Source organism: Acomys minous (genome assembly GCF_964271855.1).
Source record: "Acomys minous genome assembly, chromosome: 7".
NCBI lineage: Eukaryota > Metazoa > Chordata > Mammalia > Rodentia > Muridae > Acomys > Acomys minous.
In genome coordinates, this window is record NC_140488.1 from 23,183,846 (window position 1) to 23,203,863 (window position 20,018).

Here is a 20,018-nt window from a genome sequence, read left to right on the forward strand (position 1 = left end):
CGGAGTATTTTGAGATAGCATGAGAAAGTCTTAGGGTTCCATTCTCAGCATGTCAGAAAAATCCCAACAATGACCAAAAAACTGCAGCCTTCTTGAGAGATCCAAAGATCAATGCAATCCAAACATGTGGAAACTGCAATACAGAAAAAAGAACAAATGCACTAATTTCATGCTCTGCATTAGAGAACTCTAAATCAAAAAAGGCCAAAGTCTATTCCTGTTGCTCAGATATAAAGCAGTGAGACTAAAGTTTTACTGTCTCCCAAACTAGGTGATTTTAGGAATATAAAGAAAGCCTAATTTTATTTTTTTTCAAAATCTAGCAGAAAAAATATTTATATATTTTTGTTACATTTTAAATATTTTATTAATTTATTCATATTACACCTCAACTGTTATCCCGTCCCTTGTATCCTTCCATTCCTCCCTCCCTCCCATTTTCCCCTTACTCCCCTCCCCTATGACTGTGACTGAGGGGGGACTTCCTCCCCCTGTATATACTCATAGGGTATCAAGTCTCTTCTTGGTAGCCTGATATCCTTCCTCTCAGTGCCACGAGGTCTCCCCATCCAGGGACGTGGTCAAATATGGGGCACCAGAGTTCGTGTGAAAGTCAGTCCCCACTCTGCACTCAACTGTGGAGAATGTCCTGTCCATTGGCCTGATCTGGGTAGGGGTTCGAAGTTTACTTCCCATATTGTCCTTGGCTGGTGTCATAGTTTGAGACACTATGGAATACTACTCAGCTATTAAAAACGAGGAATTCCAAAAATTTGTGGTCAGATGGATTTAACTAGAAATGATCATAATGAGTGAGATCACCCAGAAGCAGAAAGAGTCAAATGGTATATATTCACTTATAACTGGACACTAGCACAAGGGGCATGTCCCATGAAAGTCCTCACTTACCAGGAAAGTGGGACAGAGGGGAGGACAGCCAATTGGGACTCTAGGTGAGAGAAGCATTGGAGAATGGGGAAATAGAAGGATCTAGAGGGTTCTAGAAACATAAAAGTCTACATTTTATGCAGTCTTTTAAGTACAGCGGCATGCATGTCCCTTTGTGGGGGAGGCCCAATGGCACTCGGAAGAAGGATAGAGGACTACCAAGAAAAGACTTGATACCCTAGCACCATATTCAGGGGGAGGAGGTCCCCCTCAGTCACAGTCATAGGGAAGGGGGATTGGGGTGAAAGTGGGAGGGAGGGAGGAATGGGAGGATGCATGGGATGGGATAGAAAATGAGATGTAATAGGAATTATTTTTAATTTTCAATAAAAATGTGTAAAAAAAAAAAAAAGTACAGCGGCATGAGAGAACTCCACATTCTCACCAATTCCTTTTGTTGTTCTACCTCATTTCTTCTAAGCCAGCTCCCCAAATATTTTCACTGGCTACACCATGTGAAGAAATTGGCCAGAGTCCCAACCAAGGTCATATAGGAAAAACAACAATAACAACAACAACAACAACAACAACAACAACAACAACAAAAATCCCTGTTCTCCCACTCCTGATGTTACACAGAATGCACAGTGGCTAGTTCCTGTTTGTAATTTTCATTTGTGGAAGTTCAAAATTAAAATTTATAATTCGTATCTGTGTCTCTATGTGATGGGCCTCTGTGGAAAAATATTTCTCCATTTCTTCACTGTTTATGTTCAAAGAAAACCCTGCACCCTTGTAAAATATTCCTTTTTGTGGTTATTTTTCCTTAACACATGTTCAAGCAGCCTGTGTAATTTAATTGTAAGAATAAGTGTGAGTGTAAACGTATACACTCTGGAACACACTCTTACAGTGTGTTTTCCATAATATACTAAGCCACTTACAATATGGGAACTGGCTTTACTTTTGAAAATTCGCTTAATTAACTAACAGTGCTGAGATTTAATGTCTCAGGTAAGGAAAATAAAGCGTGGGCTAGCCAATCACATTACTCAGTAGAGTTGCTTTTTTCCTTTATATATATTTGTTGTTGTTGCTGCTGCTGCTGCTGCTATGTCTCTTTAGGCTTGAAAATAGGCACATCCTTATTAGGCCACATTTAATGTACTGTCCAATTTATTCATTTAAAACTGCACATTTTGTCAGGTGTGGTAGCACACTTCTTTCCCAGAAGTGTGGAGGCAGTGGCAGGCAGATCTTTGTGATTTCAAGGCCAGCTTGGTTGACATAGTGAGTTGCAGGACAGCCAGGGATATGTAGAGTAACCTTTTCTCAGAAAATAATAATAAGGGGCACAATTCAGTAAATAGGTTATAGTCTGTTTAACAACTGTGTAAACACAGCTACCACCTAAGTCACAGCATTTCATCACCCCAAAAGGAGGTCCCTATGCTCATCTGTTCTGCATTTCTGTGGCTTTTCCTGTAATCAGCTCTCATAAAGGAGTCATGGTAACGGGCTTGTTTTCTTACTATATTGTTCTCAAGATTCACCCATGTTACAGCATGTGTCAACACTTCATTCCTTTAAAAGGCAATATAAATATTCTGTTATGTATATATACTACATTTTGTTCATCCTTTTATCTCTTAGTAGACTTATTCTACACTTTGGATTTGTAAGTAATGTTTCTGTAAACGTTGCTGGAATTGGAAGCTTTTTAAAATGATTTCAAATATCTACTTGAGGCACTGAAGTGCTGGGTTATACAACAGTGTCTAACATGTTGAGGAACTATCATATGTCTGTCATAACCTCTACACCATACTGTTTTTCATTTGCCCAACATCTTTAACCCTTTGGAACATGGTTGGTTGTATGAGTGACAGAATGTGAAGGGGCCCTCGGGGGCAGTGAGCGGAGTCCTGGAGCTTCTGTTGAAAGCCCACACTGTCCTCCGAGGCCCATCCTCGAGTGACTAACTGTAAACTTCACAATCACAATTTGCCCCTTAAGTTTTCCAGATGGGGACGAGAAAATCCACTGTGGCATTTAATTTTCCAATGATAACTGAAAAGTTCAGTCATGTTGGCTTTCCTCTGGCCTATGGAAAAGACAAACAATTTCAAAAATTAAGTGAAAGAGTTTTTTTCCAAGAGTTTTAAGTCCACTTTTGATGATGTTACCAAGATAGTTGCTTTATAGGCTACTTAGAGCTCACTCTTGCTTTACTGTTATTCCGGTTGCACGCATGGCATGGCATTGGCAGATTCACTTTGCATGTATCTTTTCCACTGAGTTGCTTGCCACTGTTGCTGGTCGACGCTGGGGTAACCGCAAATCTTCAAGCTGCCATAATATCTAGCATACTGCTTAGCAGTGCTTTCTATCTCGCCTATTGTATGTGTTGAAATCTTCCTTTCATAAAGGCCAAAGATACATTCCCCCAAACAACAGTCCTATCTGTTCAAGGGGTTTTCTAAAATCCAAAGCACATTTTATTTCCATCTTCCATTTTACTTCATACGAAGTGAGTCTCCAGCTAGTTGTATCATGACCGTTTCATATGTCTCCCATGCACACGTGTTACTTTTCAGAGCAATTTACGTTGCTCTGAAATTCCTGTGTTCGGAACTTTGAGAGCAAACAAAAGAGGCTGCAATTGGACAGTGATAAGTTTAGTCTGAAGGCAGATTTCAGGAGCCTCTACATGACAGACACATGCAAAAAAAAATTGGATCTGTAAGGGGCTGTCATGACATTTTCTGCACAGTGCACACCAAAATTAATTTTTACCCTGAACATATCAAAAATATACTACCATTTGTAAAAGACTGGGATGTTGCCCGGTTTTGCACTCCAGCAGTATCTAAGCAGTTGCTCGCTTTTACTCTGAGAAACTCTACACTGGGAAGTGCCCTTTCAGTGGCCATAGCTGCCTGGCCTATGTTGCAGTGTCAGTGAGTAGCTGCCTCCTGTTTTACATGGGATACAGTTACTTTTCTTCCCGAATCTACAGTTTGAAAGGTAGCATTGGAGTGTTTTAGCTAATTTCATTTATTTTTTTCTTGCAGGTTCTGAAAAGTGCCTTTTCTGAAAACTCTGCTGCTTGGATTCTACTCTAGAGCTCTCTTTCCAAGCCCTCTCCCACACACCCTTCCCCACTCCTGCCCCTACGAAACCCGCTGTGCTTGTAGTTCACTGTCGGCAACTTGCCCATTTATTTTTTTCTCTCATTCTCAGTTTTCTTAGTCATTTTCCCTCCCCTTGATTTTGCAAAATGATTTTTTTTAGGTTGTAACATCCTCCCAAGCTTATTCTTCAGAGCGAAGAATTCGGGAGATAGACTTTTCTCTCCCTGATCTGAGACCTTTCCACAAATTGAAGGGCAGCCAGCAACATATGCTTTTTGTAAGAATAATTGAAGACATCAACTAGTCAGCATAGAATTCTTTTGAATGTCTGCCAGATATTTGAAGCAAATTCAGCAAAGGAACAAAATATAGCATTCACTATCTTAACTTTTATAGTCGCCTTCTTAGGACTTGGTCTCTGATTTGATTTTTGGTTCTTCTGATATATCATTGACTTAATAGGTGGCCTTTTGTCTTTCGCCAGATCAGACTTGGCTTCAGTGAGAACCTAAGTGCTAACAAACGCGCTCCCCAAAAGCAACCTGCTCTCACTTCACATTTGGCTCAGACTCACTTAGACTCCTTGAACCATCCACAGTCATATTGTCCAAAAGAGGGTGCACTTAATTACCATTTTGCTTTCAATATGACAGCTGTCAATGTTGCTCTAATTCGTGACACCAAGTGGCTGACCTTAGAAGTTTGTAGAGAATTTCAGAGAGGAACTTGTTCTCGAGCTGACACAGAGTGCAGGTTTGCCCATCCGCCAAGAGTTTGCCATGTGGAAAATGGCCGTGTGATGGCCTGTTTTGATTCACTAAAGGTGAGTGCCATGTGTATGCACATAATCACTTCAATGTTGTTGATTTCTAGACATTTGAAAAGAAGGTGTGCTAGAAAAGAGTAAAATTAATAACATCATCAAATTATGTGTTGCTTGGTTTAAGACAAGATATAGCTCATTATGCATATTAGTAAGATATAAATGTCTGGGACCAGTCAGCTCACAGAGGATAATGTCAGACCGAGCATGTAAATGAAAACCTCACTGTTCGGGAAGATTAGGCATATTGTGATGAAACTAACTTCACTACATTTTCTTCTTGAACGCACAATTGAACAACTTCTAATTTGTAAGTATCAAGAAAGTCTTATTGCCAAGTTTGTTAAGCCCAAATAAAGCAAAATATGAGGGCAGGTGAGGTGCTTTATACAGGACATAAATGACTGTGTAACATGAGAATATATTTATTTTCATGTTTTATTCATAGTTACCTTAAAGTAAGGATAAGAATATCCAAAATAAAGCAGAGAGGCAAAAAGTGTGGATGGATTCTTAGTTTAATTACTAGATTTGCCACCTTGCATTTGAAATGATTTTGGAGATTACAGCCAAATGAAACAGGTTGAAGCAAGAATTTTAAAAATTTTCTTGAGATGTGACTGTCATCGTGATCAGCTTCACCTTACTAACATTGCTGTTGCTGCCTGCACTGTCTATGAGAGGTAGATTCCTTTGTGTGCTAGTTTACTCAGAATACATTTTCAAATGCTTCGCTATGAATGATGCTATGGTTGGGACCAAAAGTGCTTCAGACTTCAGAGTTCTTCAGATTTGAGCTATTTTAATGTACATAATGAGATATCCTTGATCTCTCTCTCTCTCTCTCTCTCTCTCTCTCTCTCTCTCTCTCTCTCTCTCTCTCTCTCTCTTCGTGTGTGTGTGTGTGTGTGTGTGTGTGTGGTCCATAGGTAACTTTAATGTAGTGTTTTAGGTCATCTGTTTTTGAATGCAATATGAGATCATGTATGGAATTTTCCAATTATGACATTATATTGGTGCTCAGAACATTGGATTTTGGAGTTTTGGGTTTTTTAAGTTAGGGATGTTCAACACAAACCTGTGTAGTTTTACTTATTTCTTTGTTTGTAGGTTTTATTGCGAACCATTCCAGTTCAATAATGGAATCTCATTATGGTAAAACAAAGTGTATTTCTAACATTGAAAAACCCTGAACTGTTGTTAATTAAAGCAAAACTAATTACTAAAAAGGATATTTTTACCTAAGCTTGGTGGCACACACCTTTTATTCCAGAATTCAGGAGGCAGAGGCAGGTGGATCTTTGTTGAGTTCAAAGCCTGCCTGATCTACATAGTAAGCTGCAGGCCAGCTAGGGCAACATAGTAAGACCCTGTCTGTTTTTTTTTAATTTAAGTAATTTATTCAGATTACATCTCAATTGTTATCCCCTCACTTGTATCTTCCCATTCCTCCCTCCCTCTTTTACCCTACTCCCTTCCCCTAGGCCTGTGACAGAAGGGGACCTCCTCCCCCATCATATGGTCACTGGCTATCAAGTCTTCTCCTGGTACCTGCTTACCCATCCTCTGAGTGTCACTAGGCCTCCCCACCAAGGGGAAGTGGCCAAATAGGGGGCACCAGAGTTCTCTTTTTAAAAGGAACTCATCTGTCTTCATTTTTTGCTTATTCCTGCTGTGTATTAGTTTCAGTCTACCGCTACAGGGACAGAGCTAGTTAAGTAGAGGCACCTTTCACACAGAGCACATGCAAGTCCAGGTATTGCACTAGGCCCTTTTTCATCTTGCTTCTGGAGATCTGGAATAAAATCCCAGCCCCACTAATCCCCGATTCTTCAGCTCTCTTTTCTCTTAAACATTGAGTGACTTTGTCTTTAATAAATACATAATCCCTTCACTACCTAACTTTCACAATGTCTGCAGAGATTCCAAAGAGACAATAGAAACAACAAACAAAAAGTACAACTACAAAGTGAATCAAGTATAAGGTTATCTTCTTACTATTAATGAAGTGTTTGTCTTAGGAGCTATTAGAGAAGGTTCCATTTAAGTAGACTTTATTACTTAGTGCTGTGAGCTCATGTGCCAAAATCCATTGCTAGGAGAGTGATTTTAGTCCTACAATTTACATATATCACTGTTCTGTTTTTTACTCAATTCCCTGTGATAGGGAATTCATCGTGGACTGTAGATCCTGTCTTTCTAGACATCATATAATGATCAAGATGTGTCATCTCCCTAATCTTTGATATACTTCTTCAGGTCAGTGTTCCTATTAAAGGCATAAGAGTGCTTACTATAAAGGAAAAAATTAGAATAAATCACTTAATTATTTTCATATGCTGTATGCACGTCTGGATCCATTGTCCTTGAAGTATTTCAGGCATTATGTTAATAACTTGATGACCATTCACACTAGATAAAAATGATTTGCATAATTCCTACCATTTTGATTTCTTTTCATGAAAAACCTCAATATTTCAAATATACAAAGCCATTTACATAATTATTTAATTTGCCACCTAGATAGCACATTCATCAGAGCTCCAAGTCTACACAAAAGAGCTTTGTGGCTCTTTTTTATGTTGTGTATCCAAGCTATGCAAGAAAGCTATACTAAGATGAGGGTAATTGACCTACGTTGATTGTACTCCTATCATATGCACAACACACAAAGAAGATACCCTAGTGATTGCTGACATATTTGTTGTTCCTCTTGAATTTGTATAATTGAAGCACCATTGAATTCATCTAAGTATCATTTTTTCATCAGTGGTTAAATAAATTAAACAATAATTTGATGTTTTGTAAGCCATGGGTTTTTTTTTAAAGTCATGTGTGTGTGTGTGTGTGTGTGTGTGTGTGTGTGTGTGCATTCCACTAGCACTAGCTACTTGAACAGATGATGGTTCTTTGTACCTACATAATATGCACAATAGGCACTGTGTCCTATTTTCACCTCGTAATGAAGCTCATAGGAAGGGCGAGCTGAATGGATGGTCATGCATTGTGTTGAAGGGCTGTGCCCATAACTACATGAGTTCTGCGTGCTTAATGATGAAGGTTGCACCATTTTCAGATAGGAATCTTGCCTATGAAACCTGTAAACTAATTCTCAGCTACACAGAAGAGTCATGTGGCGTGTTACTATGAGGCTGTTTTCCACTCAGTTGTCTTATCTTTTGGTACATTTATTTCAAACCTTCCCTTTGGTATTGTCTAAACCATTCTGTACTGATTTCCTTGGTATTACATTCTGTCACTGATTTATATTGGCATTTCAAATGAATTCCTCTTCGATTTAACAATAGATTGTCTATTTGTGGTTGTTTTCATAGCCAGCTTACTCTGCACCAAAAATATGAGATATATCTTGAACCTTCCTTTCTATTCTTGAAGCAGTATGTGATCATCTACCTGCTATACAGGAAATAAGTAAATGCAACCAGTATTTCATTATAATAGATCAACAGCAATCATATCTACCTGTCATAATCAGTACTTTGGGTAGATTTGTAACAACCGCTTTGTAGTGAAGCCATAAGAACAGTGATAGTCAGAAGGTAATTATGTCAATCCATATATATTCCTAAATGATGAGACCTAGAAGAATAATGTACAAGAAAGGCCTCTAACCCATGTCTTCAAACTTCATGTGTGATCAGAAGTACAATGATATTATGACAAATAAACCTTGATATGTAGACGTATAAATGTAGCTCTAACCTTGTAGGTAATAACTGGCCCATATATTCTATATTCTATATTCTATATATTCTATATTTAGAGCCACTAGTCACAACAATTTTCACTGGCTGAAAACTTAAGTATTTTGGAGCTAAGGCTGTTACACAGTGGTTCTTTGCCCAGCATGGTCAAAGCCCCGGGTTCAATTTCCAGCTTCATACAAAAAAAAAGACTATTTTGATTGAATATTTGCTCATCTTTTTGTGCTTAGGTATCATTTGCCAGACATCAGACTCTTAGCGGCGTAACCTCAAGGATTACACAAGACAAAACTATTTATGAACTCCAGCAGAGAGGCTTACCTGCATTGGAAAGCCTGTCTTTCTGAGAGTCATAGAAATAATGTTTCTCTTAAGAAATATCTTCTTCAATATTGCCCTTAAGAAGGAATAGCCCTTCATTTATGACAGTCTTTTTTTTAATAAAGAATGCATTCATGATTAGTACCCAAACACCCTCAGTTTATTTGAACCGTTTGCTTTGAAATAAATTTAGACTTAGAAAAAAGTTGTAAAAAAAAAAAAAAAAAAGAAAGAAAGAAAGAAACAGTCCCTGTATACCCTTCACCCAGAATCCTCTAGTATTACATTCCACTCATAATACAATTATCAAAATCCAAAAATTAACACCAAGCAAAGCTCCAGAATTACAGATTTATTTGCATTTCCCCAACTGGTTCCCAGAGGCTCAGTGATTCAGATAATTAATTTAAAGAAGTTCTGTGTCCATAGCATTTAAAACAAAACTAGAAAATCAACTTCAGCTGCTGAAAGACTATTCAATTAAAAATGTTTACCATTTATACATGAAGAAACCTAAGAATTAGTGAGAGAGAGAGAGAGAATTTCCCAAGATCACTACAAAGTTATCTAAAGAGCCTGATGATTCCAATCATTTGATTCTTTATTACAACTGAGAAAAAAAGATGGAAAAATATGAAAAAGGCTTTTAAATTAAAGTTTATGGTTCAGGCCTCGTTCTTTTGTTGGGGTTATGTGTTGAGACAAGATCTTAAAAGCATCCCAGACTATTCTCTAATTCTCAACAATCCTCTTGACTTGTCCTCCCAAGTGCTGAGATTACTGCTGTGAGTCATGACTCATATGCTAAGTATGACTCATACTTAGTTTATTGTTAATCATTTAGACTGTTTATTACAAAATGGAGAACAGAAAGGAGATATTGTTGGCTACCAAGTAGTCTAACATTATGACAATAGCTTCCTCCATCCCCAAGCATCAGAACACTGTGTTGACTCTGTTCCCTTGTCCATTCTTTTCCCCCAAGCACTGCATTGTTAGGCTAGCTAACCACATTGGTGGCTGGTTTTTCATAATGCCTTCTGATGCCGTTATGTACTTACTAGTAAAGTGCTCTGGCCAACTGGTGATATTTGTCACCAATCACCTGGAAATACTGGAGTAGTTGTTTAGCCTCAGTGTGGATTTTTTATCTAATATTTTTATTATGTTTCCTTTTAACATATACATTTATGTTATTACATATGGGTAAAATAAACTACATACAGCAGGAAGAACCACAAGACAATCAGGAATTATATAAATGTTACATTCATAGGGATTTGGCTATTTGTATTTGTCCAGCTTGAAGTAAACATCTTTCCTATCTTGTTGGGTCTAAATTTCTGAACGGAGATTAATATCTATCATATCTCATCTCTATTAACTTAAAACATCTATCTTGATCTAAAAACATCTTAACCCTTAACCTACTAAGCTTAATTGAAAAGCTAACTATCTGGTTTTCAAACTCATCAGAGACTTGAGAAGGGATAAAACTTAAATACTTGAGTAAACCCAGAATACAAGTTAGCAGCTCCCAAAATGATTTTTTTAAAAAAAAAAATTGAACTCTAATCGTCATTACTTAAAATGTTGTTTTACATGTCAGGGTCATTTCTCTCCTACATGGAGCCAAGTTGTAATTGTGCACCTGATGATATAACTCAAGATAGGGTCAAGAATGTATTTGCTAATTACAGTTTTGATTATATCATTCTCTTGAAAATCTGAAATGAAACTGTTTCTTTTATATCAGCTTCTTGGTTATAAAGAAACTTTTTCATGTTAGGGCAATATAGAAATAATTTTCTCTCTGTTAGCATAGTATATGAAGTCACTGCAAATACTGTCCTTTTCTAAACCGTATTTTTGTGCACTGTGCATACCAGGTACTTATACACATTTGGAACCTAGGAACATGACTTTGTACCCAGAACATCATTTGCTTACTGCTCATTTTCCCTGAAGAATTAAACTTTCTGCCTGTACCATCCTTAAAGCAACTCTTTATCTAAATCCTGTGTCATTTGATCTTCAGCTTACAGGTTTATGTGTTTCGGAGGAATCATAGCTATCTGCTGTCATCTTTTCATTTTCCTCTGTCTATTTAACTGTGTATTCAATGTTTGAGTTTTTTAAAAATCTGTTTTTGTGACTATTGTATAAACTGGATTTCTAATCCTGTTTGAAGTTTCAACACTGTTTGCTTTTACTTTTATTTTATTATTTAACTAATTTTATAGAGGTTCTTTCTATGTATCTTTCTCTGGGTTCTGGAACTCACAGTATAGATCCACTGTCTTTGCCTTCTGAGTGCTGGGATTAAAGGAGTGGGCCAGCACGCCTGGCATGTTTCGATGTTTTTATTCCTATACTGACAGTTATTTTACCCAAGGTAAAGTTCCTGCTAGATGTAATTAGACATTTAAGTTAAGTTTTTGTTGTCTTGATGTTGCTCTCTTTAAAAAGTTAGTAAATAGCTGGGGGTGGGGGGTGGCACACCACCTGTAATCCCTAGCACTCAGGAAGGCAGAGTCAGGCAGATGGCTATGAGTTCAAAGCCAGCCTGGTCTACAAAGTGAATATAGGACAGCAAAGGCTACAGAGAGAAACCCTGTCTCGAAAATGAAGCAAAAATCCCGACACCCCCTCCCCCCACACAAAAAGTCAGTAAATGACTCAACTTTTGTCAGTGTTTCATTTTCTCACCGATCTCCCCTGTGTGGATTTAACCACATGGCGACTAGAGATAGACTGAATCATTTCGGTATTTTCTTTATGATACATTTTGTGCAGTACTATTTACTGTTATGCCTAGTATGTTATTTGGTTACAGAACATACGGCTGTAGGATCCATTCATTAGAAACAGTTTTTCCTCTCACACTGAGGCCAGGCAAGGCAGCCTTCCCCCTTCTCTGATGACGAGAGGGATAAGAGTGGGTGGGAGGAGAGGAAGAGGCTGCAATCAGGATGTAAGTGAATAAATAAACAGAATTTAAAAAAAATATTGCCACATTAAATAATTTTTCAGCTATGACTTTGTCAGAGGCATTTATTAAACAAATGCCTTCGACTGGATGTTTTCTATTATAAACGGACATTTTCTGTTGAAATTCATCTTTACACACTAGAAGTGGGAATAAAAATTAACCTTCTTCTTTGGAGTAAAGAATAGACAGTGAGGGGAGTTTCCAAACTCTGGAAATTGTCCTGAAATTTAAAAGTGTAAAGCCCATAGAAATCTAGCTGTGTTAATTACAACAAATTCCCTAAGCCAAGACATATCTTGTTTGTGGGCCACAGTTTGCCAACAAACTACACAGTGATGATATTTTAAATTTTCTACATGCAAAAATGCACAGATTGTGTTGTTGCCTTTTTCATGGCTGGAAATAGAATCAAAGGCTGAATGCCTGCTAGTCACTAGTTCTGCTAGTGAGCTGTTTTCATAACCTGTGTTTTCTGTTGTTCTGTTTGGTGACAGAGTTTCACTGTGTAACCCCAATTGGCGTCCAACTTGTAGTCCTTCCTTAGCCTTTCCAAGGGCTGGGAATATAGGTGTCCATCCCTGATTTGGGCTTTGGAAATTTTTTTCTTCTGTGAGTTCACACTATTTATTTGGCTTTTTTTATGCAGCAAAATACTTTGTGTAGACAGCATTGTGCTGTCACTAATCTTTTACCCAGAGTTTAGATTGTTTTAAGAATACATTGTCACATTGTCTTCAAACCTTTGTTCAGGAGCCTATTTGTGAAAGATAAGTGACACTAACATAACAATTTGAGGATTTTTAATGCCTCCAGAACACTGTGTACTTGTTTTGAAGATTTAACAAACACCTAACTGCAGAAGTTGTTTTTTCTTTTGTTAATGCTTATGCTTATCACTTAAGTGAACTTAAATTTTTCTTGCTTCACTGATAGCATAGTTTGTAGTTTTTGAAGTTTCTTGGTTTCTTCATTTTTTTTTAATAGCAAAGAAAGTACCTTATCTGGAAAGAAGCTCATAGGGTCGGGACTGCCACTAGTTGATAAGGCACATGCTTCACATATGCAAGACTCCAAGTTCTATCCCTAGACAGAAAATAAGTTTTGGAAACAAATTCAGTCTTAAATGTAAGAGAAGAACATGAAGTCTACAGACATTTTCATTCTGCCAGTACATACCACTGAAGAGAAGATTTCACCTTGGGATACTGTTATTTTTTGAAGGTAGCTTGAGAATCAGTCTTCATGAACGCTTCTTTCTTTGGTGAATTACATAGGTAGCCATTAAACTACTTAAAATGTGACACGATATCAGTAAGTGACAATACTTAGAGACAATGTTACCTTAGACTAGCAGCTTTGCATTGTGTGGCCTCAAGTAAATCATGAGACTCCTATCACCCATGTTTCTCTTCAAACAACAGTCTTTGGTGGCAGATACTTTGGAGGACTATTTGTGGTTGCTTACCAGAATTTTTATAAATGTCAGAGGTTATTTAATGCTGAAAGTCATATTATAGGCATTAGAAGTTCTATATGAATTCAATTCCCAAAGACATGATTGGTTTAACAAACATTTACTGAAACACTTACTGAACTTGTTAGACACTGATTGTGGTCAGTACTGTACAGAGTACAAAATCATGGAAGACAGTACTGTGCAGAGTACAAAGTCATGGAAGATAGTACTGTGCAGAGTACAAAGTCATGGAAGACAGTACTGTGCAGAGTACAAAGTCATGGAAGACAGTACTGTGCAGAGTACAAAGTCATGGAAGACAGTACTGTGCAGAGTACAAAGTCATGGAAGACAGTACTGTGCAGAGTACAAAGTCATGGAAGACAGTACTGTGCAGAGTACAAAGTCATGGAAGACAGTACTGTGCAGAGTACAAAGTCATGGAAGACAGTACTGTGCAGAGTACAAAATCATGGAAGATATGACTTCAGATTGACCTCTTAGTATAGGCTACTCTGTTGTGTGCTGTAAGCCATGTATTATCTCACAGTTAAAAGAATCCACAGGAAAGACAGGACTTGGATTATATTTAGATGTAGAAGTTAAAGACACAGACTTGGAAGAAGTGGTGTCTGAAATAGTCTTTGAAGAAGGGATAGGCAGATATTCCAGGCAGAAGGGATAAGCGAAGCAAAGTGAGAATGGGGAAGCCAGTGTGTCTGAGAAGTTGACTGTTAAATTTGGACAGGCTACAGGCTGGAGAATAGAGCTTAAATTAGAAAGAAGTGGGCTTAAAATTCAGTGAAGGAGGTAGAATGTGACTCTTTGGTAGAGTGATGCCTAGCAAGTACAAGGTCCTGAGTTCTGTCTTCAGCATACACAGAGACAGTACAGAGTTAGGACTCTAGGCTTTATTCTGTAGCTATGAGAATCTAGGGTATTTTTTGAATGGTGTGTGTGTGTGTGTGTGTGTGTGTGAACCAGGTTATGGCATCGGTAGGAGAGTGCCCTCAAGGGTGTTGGAAATGCAGATGAAGGTATGTGTGTGCATATTTATCAATCTGTTGTAGCCCATGAATCATCTCTTCAACTTGAAATTAGATTGCTTGGACTAATTTACAGTTACTGAGTCTTTTAAAACACTTTATTTCAAAGAATTTTAAGACATAATTTTTTTACTTTCTTTTTTATTTTAATTAGTTTATTCAGATTACATCTCAATTGTTATCCCCTCACTTGTATCCTTCCGTTCCTCCATCCCTCCCTCTTTCACCCTATTCCCCTCCCCTAGGTCTGTGACAGAAGGGGACCGCCTCCCCCACCATATGGTCACAGCCTATCAGGTCTCATCTTGGTAGCCTGCTTATCCTTTCTCTAAGTGCCACCAGGTCTCCACACCAAGGGGAAGTGGTCAAATATGGGGCACCAGAGTTTATGTCAGAGTTAGTCACCGCTCTCCACACAACTTTGGAGAATGGCCTGTCCATTGGCTAGATCTGGATAGGGATTCAATGTTTACTGTATGCATTGTCCTTGGTTGGTGCAGTAGTTTGAGCAAACTCCCCTGGGTCCAGATTGACCCATCTTGATGTTCTTCTTGTGGGTTTCTTGGACCCTCTGGATCTTTCTATTTCCCTATTCTCCCATACTTCTCTTGCCTAGAGCCCCAATAGGAAGTCCTCACATCTATCCCAATCTCCTGGTAAGTGAAGACTTTCATGGGACATCCTTTTTGGGCTAGTGTCCAGTTATGAGTGCATATATACCATTTGAGTCTTTCTGGGTTTGGCTTAACTCACTCAATATGATCCTTTCTAGTTCCATCCATTTGTCTGCAAATTTCGGACAATTAAAAAATGTTTTTAAAAGCTGAGTAGTATTCTGTAGTGTAAATGTACCACAGTTTCTTTATCCATTCTTCTGTTGAGGGACACTTAGGCTGTTTCCAGGTTCTGGCTATTATGAATAAGGCTACTATGAACATGGTTGAGCATATGACCTTGTTGTGTGGTGGAGCATCTTCTAGGTATATTCCAAAGAGTGGAATAGCTGCGTCTTGAGGAAGCCCTATTCCCAGTTTTCTGAAAAAGCGCCAGAATGATTTCCAAAGTGGTTGTACAAGTTTACACTCCTGCCAGCAATGAAGGAGTGTTCCCCTTTATCATTGGATTATCACAGTAATACATCTTTCAAAATCATATTCAATGGTGACCATTTAGGAAAGCTTTCAGACTGGGGCTCTAGTAGGATTTCATTGTGGATACAATCACTGGCTACTCTTGCAAATGACCCAGGTTCAATTTCCAGTATCCACAAACATCTATAAACTCCAGTTCTAGGGATCTGACACCCGCTTCTGTCTTCTGTAAACACTAGGCATGAATGTGCTTCACAGACAGAAATGCAGACAAAACTCCCATATACAAAAAATAAGAAAACAATTTTTAATTAAAGAAAATTGGGGTGGGGCAGGAAGGATGGCTGAGTTGTCAAGGTGCTTACTGTGCAAGCATGAAGACATGAGTTTGGGATCCCCAGCATCCACATAAAAAGACAAGTGTAGTAGCTCACGCTTGTAATCCTAGTGCTGGGAGGCAAAGAAAGGATGCTCTCTGGGGCCTGCTGCCCAGCTAACCCAGCATAGTTGGTGGATTCCAAAATCAGTGAGAGAGACCCTTTCTTAAAAGAAAAAAAAATGAACAGGAAGACAATTGACATCAACTTCTGCCCTCTACATAATTGCATACACATATGCATCCCTCCAAACCTCTGAACACATGTACCACACACATATACTACAAACACACACACACACACACACACACACACACACACACACACACACACTTTATCCTGGCTGAGGTTGCACATACCTACAGGTCCCAGCAGAGAGTTTGAAACAGAAGGATCATGAGTTTGAGACCAACCTAAGCTATCTTTACTGATACCCAGTCTCAAAAAAAAAAAGTAAAGTTTTAGTAAAGGTCTCCCCTTCTTTCTGTTATTTTATTTTTTTGGCAAAGGCACTGTCTTACTATCATATCTTTTCATGTCTAGTACATAATAGGGCCTTTAAAAGTATTAGTTAAGTGAAAGACAAATGCCTTATGCATGAAACTTTTATACAGTTATATGACAACTTTCTTCACTAAATCAGGTTTGTGCAAATAGAATTCTATCTCTCAGAATCATAGACCTGTTCTTTGTTCAAATATTGTTGGATATTCTAAAAATGTTGGATTTTGTGTACTTTTATCTTGTATTGGGACCGCCAATGTTTTTCTGTCTAGCTACAATCAAATATTATTTTTAAATAATTTGTGTGATAATTTAGTAAAATTTAAACATAAGTTCATATTAAAATGTTGGAAATTGAGTTTGATAGTACACAGGTAGCTCACCAATCTTGCTATCATTAGAAGCGGGATTTTTGATAATGAGGTCATCCTTATTCAAAGGATTTTATGAAAAACATGACTGACGACGACAACGATTACTACTACTACTACTACTACTACTACTACTACTACTACTACTACTACTACTACTAACACACACACACACACACACACACACACTTTTATATATAGTTCAGTTAATAACTTGTTCTAAATACTCCATGATATCTTGACTTCTTGGAGTCAGAACATAGAAAGACAAAAAAAAATTCTAATAAAGAAAATCCGTGCATTGACACTTTAAAAAAATCCTCAAGAACTGCAATTTAGTAGAATCTCCTTTGAAAAGAAATAGGGAGATACTAAGAGCGTAGTCTGAAGATATAGTCTTAAAGAGGATATCTAGGCAGGCTTATGAGATACATTTTTGAGGTTTTTAAGTCAGTACATGCTCTTGCACTTTCCCCATCTTTATGACCATTCCTGGATAGCAATGTCCGGTATTCAAAACAGAGTATCTGGAGGCCCTGTGAAATCCTCGGTATCCAAGATATGAGCCATTTTAGGCAGCTGACTGCTTTCTTTCAAAAACAAGAAAGATAAGCTGGGCATGGTGGCAGGTTCCTGTAATTCTTGAACTTGGGAGTTAGAGGCAGATGCATTAAAAAGAGTAAATGAAGCTCAGGATCATCTTTGGCTATATAATGAGTTCCTGCCCAGCCTGGGCTACATGAGACCCTGTCATGAAACATACAAATAACAACAACCAGAGAGACAGACAGAGGCAAGTTCCTGGAATCTTTTTTAAAGTTTTTCAACAAAGAAGAAAATGAGTGCTGTGTTTTAAGTACCTAGTAACCTTCAGCTGAAGTCAGCTTTGACAATGACTTCCATAACTGCGATTTGAATGTGTTAATGGACAACTGACCTGTCAAGAGAATCAAGGCTCTTTTCTTCAAAATTTTGACGCCTTGCTTTGATGGCACGTGACATCTATTCAGTGTTGGAAATAACAAAACACACTTTCCTTATTTCTCCCCCAATTTCCTATTTTCCCACAAGAGAAACAGGTAAGGAGCAAACGATCTTCCTTTAAGTCAGACTTTCATTTTTAAATAATTTGACTCTAATATTATTGTGTTTGAAACCAAACTATAATGAAAAGGTAGTGAATAAGTCACTACTACATTGTGTAGGGGGAGGGCAATAAAAGAAGGCCCTTGTGCCTAAAGAGAATTTCTTATGCCATTTTTTTCATCCTTTTCATTTTCAACTGCTCTGAGTAATTCCTCAGGGAAATCCCAGGTCTCCCAGCAAACTTGCTCTTCCTCCTTCTCAGCTACCCATCAACATCCTGGTTACCTTATCTTCCTCTCTTCTTTTCCCAGCTGCTCAATGAGTTTAAAATCCTAGAACAGAAAGCCTGAAGCCTTTCCTTGGGCTCTGCAACTTCAGGAGAGGGGAGGCTGACCTTCATGGGTGAGCTGCATGAGGCCTTTGGAGCTAAGCTAGGTCCGCTTCGTTTCTTCTTCAGTATCTTGGCCCAGACCTTTTCACAGGACAGGGGATTAAGTGTTGAATTATTTCTTTGATCAGGGAGAAAGCAATGTAATTCAATACATTTTCTTATTTGCTCACGGTTGCCTGAAAGCTCTGTATTACTTTTGGGGCCCAGTGATGAGCTTCATTTTAGATTTGGAATACTTTGATATAGTTATCAAATTTTAAAAGATCATCTTGTCATCGTGACTATGTCAGACTTGCTCTTCCGGCCTAATGGAATGATCTTATTGGAAAAATATCTTTCGTGTAAGTCATTTCCAAAATTTTTTCAAGGAATGTAACTGAATAAATAGAAATAGAGCAGATCAGCATGGGAAGAATCTCATTCTGTCTCAGTTGCTTTTCTTTTTTTCTGTCTTTTTTCCTTCGGTTTGTTAAGCTCCTAAATGGTTTTCATTTAGACGTTATTGTATTGTGAGCATTCCAGTACTGAGAACCGGAGTTCTCAGTTTAAAATCAGATTCCACCGATCCTCACAATTGTCATTTATACACAAAGCACGTCATATTGTATCCCATACCTTCGGCACAGTTATTTTTCAGTCTAAAGTAAAAGTAAAGAAGAAATGAGCTAAGTGCAGCTGCAATGAATTTTAGTATAAAATGGAAAAAGAAATAAAAAACTACATGGAACTTGACAAAAGGGGCGTGGATATTTTCTTCATTTTGTGCAAGAGAGTGACTGAGAGTGTGGCTCAGGGGTAGTGTGTTTAAGGCTCTTTGTTCTTTACCCAGCACTGTGCGGGGAGAGGACGTTGCATGTGCGTGCGTGTGTGTCTCTGTGTGTGTGTGTGTTACGTGTGTGTAGAGCATGCATCTAAATATGTCCATATATGCACACGCAGAGCAGGACTTTGGATGCCTTCCTCTGGTTCTCTTTGCCTTATTGCCTGGAGACAGGGCCTCTTCTTGAACCAGAAGCTGATGGTTTCAGCTAGGCTGGCCAGCCAGGGAGCCCTCAGGATCCTTGTGTCGCCAAGGTTACAGACGAATTTTGTATCTAGTGCTTGCTTTGAGGGTTAGGAATGTGCTGATCCTCAGCTTTTGATTATCCATATTGAGACACTGTAGTCAGCATTGGGCTGTTTGTCTTGAGGTAAAAGCATAGTTTTGCTTTTACCTCATATTTTCCAGATATATGTCTCTGGGGGGTTAAAAAAAAAGGATTAATGTTTACAAATGACTAGGGCTTCTGCAGTCAGTGAAGGTATGAATTTAAGGAGAACTGGGGGAGTTTTTTCACTTCCATTTGGGTCCTTAGCAAACATTCAGAAAAACACTCTGCCAGTGCTTGTAGAACAAATATACTCACCATGGAACCAGAGCTCTCACGTACTTACTTGCCATTATAACTAATAGCCCTATTTTTGTAAGCAGAAAATGAATTTATTTCCTAGTAACTCTGAGGAGCCCAATCTTTCATTTAGTGATCTACGTCGGCTTCCTTGTACATCACGGGTAGCACCGTTACCAATGTCAGAGTCATGGAGTAAAAATGTGCAGCTCTTCACTGTGGCCTTTTAGAAGTAGAATTATCCGTAACAGGAAAGTGCTTGAGAAAGAGCTAAATCTATTGTGTGATAAATAGAACAGTATCCCCTGAGAGCAAAGGTTCAGGGAAGTATGGTGGCAGACAGCCTTGATGTGGCCACTTGCTGGTCATGTCTGTTCTCTTGCCTTACCCCACACCTGCTGAAGAAGACAACAAGGGCTAGGCTT

At 38.4% G+C, this 20,018-nt stretch overlaps 1 protein-coding gene across 17 annotated transcripts in view; it reads left to right on the plus strand.

The window, feature by feature from the left end:
* MBNL3 (muscleblind like splicing regulator 3) overlaps positions 1-20,018 on the plus strand; it is a 99,883-nt gene that overhangs the window by 34,016 nt on the left and 45,849 nt on the right. For 8 of the 17 annotated variants that reach the window (XM_084790121.1, XM_084790108.1, XM_084790124.1 and 5 more), the window contains one exon: positions 3,963-4,845. The exons of 8 other annotated variants lie outside the window; for them this stretch is intronic. In XM_084790121.1, the coding sequence (XP_084646247.1) occupies positions 4,669-4,845 (177 nt within the window). In that variant the 5' untranslated portion in view covers positions 3,963-4,668. The remainder of the gene's footprint in view (positions 1-3,962; positions 4,846-20,018) is intronic. One more of the 17 variants, XM_084790126.1, reaches the window with a different exon arrangement.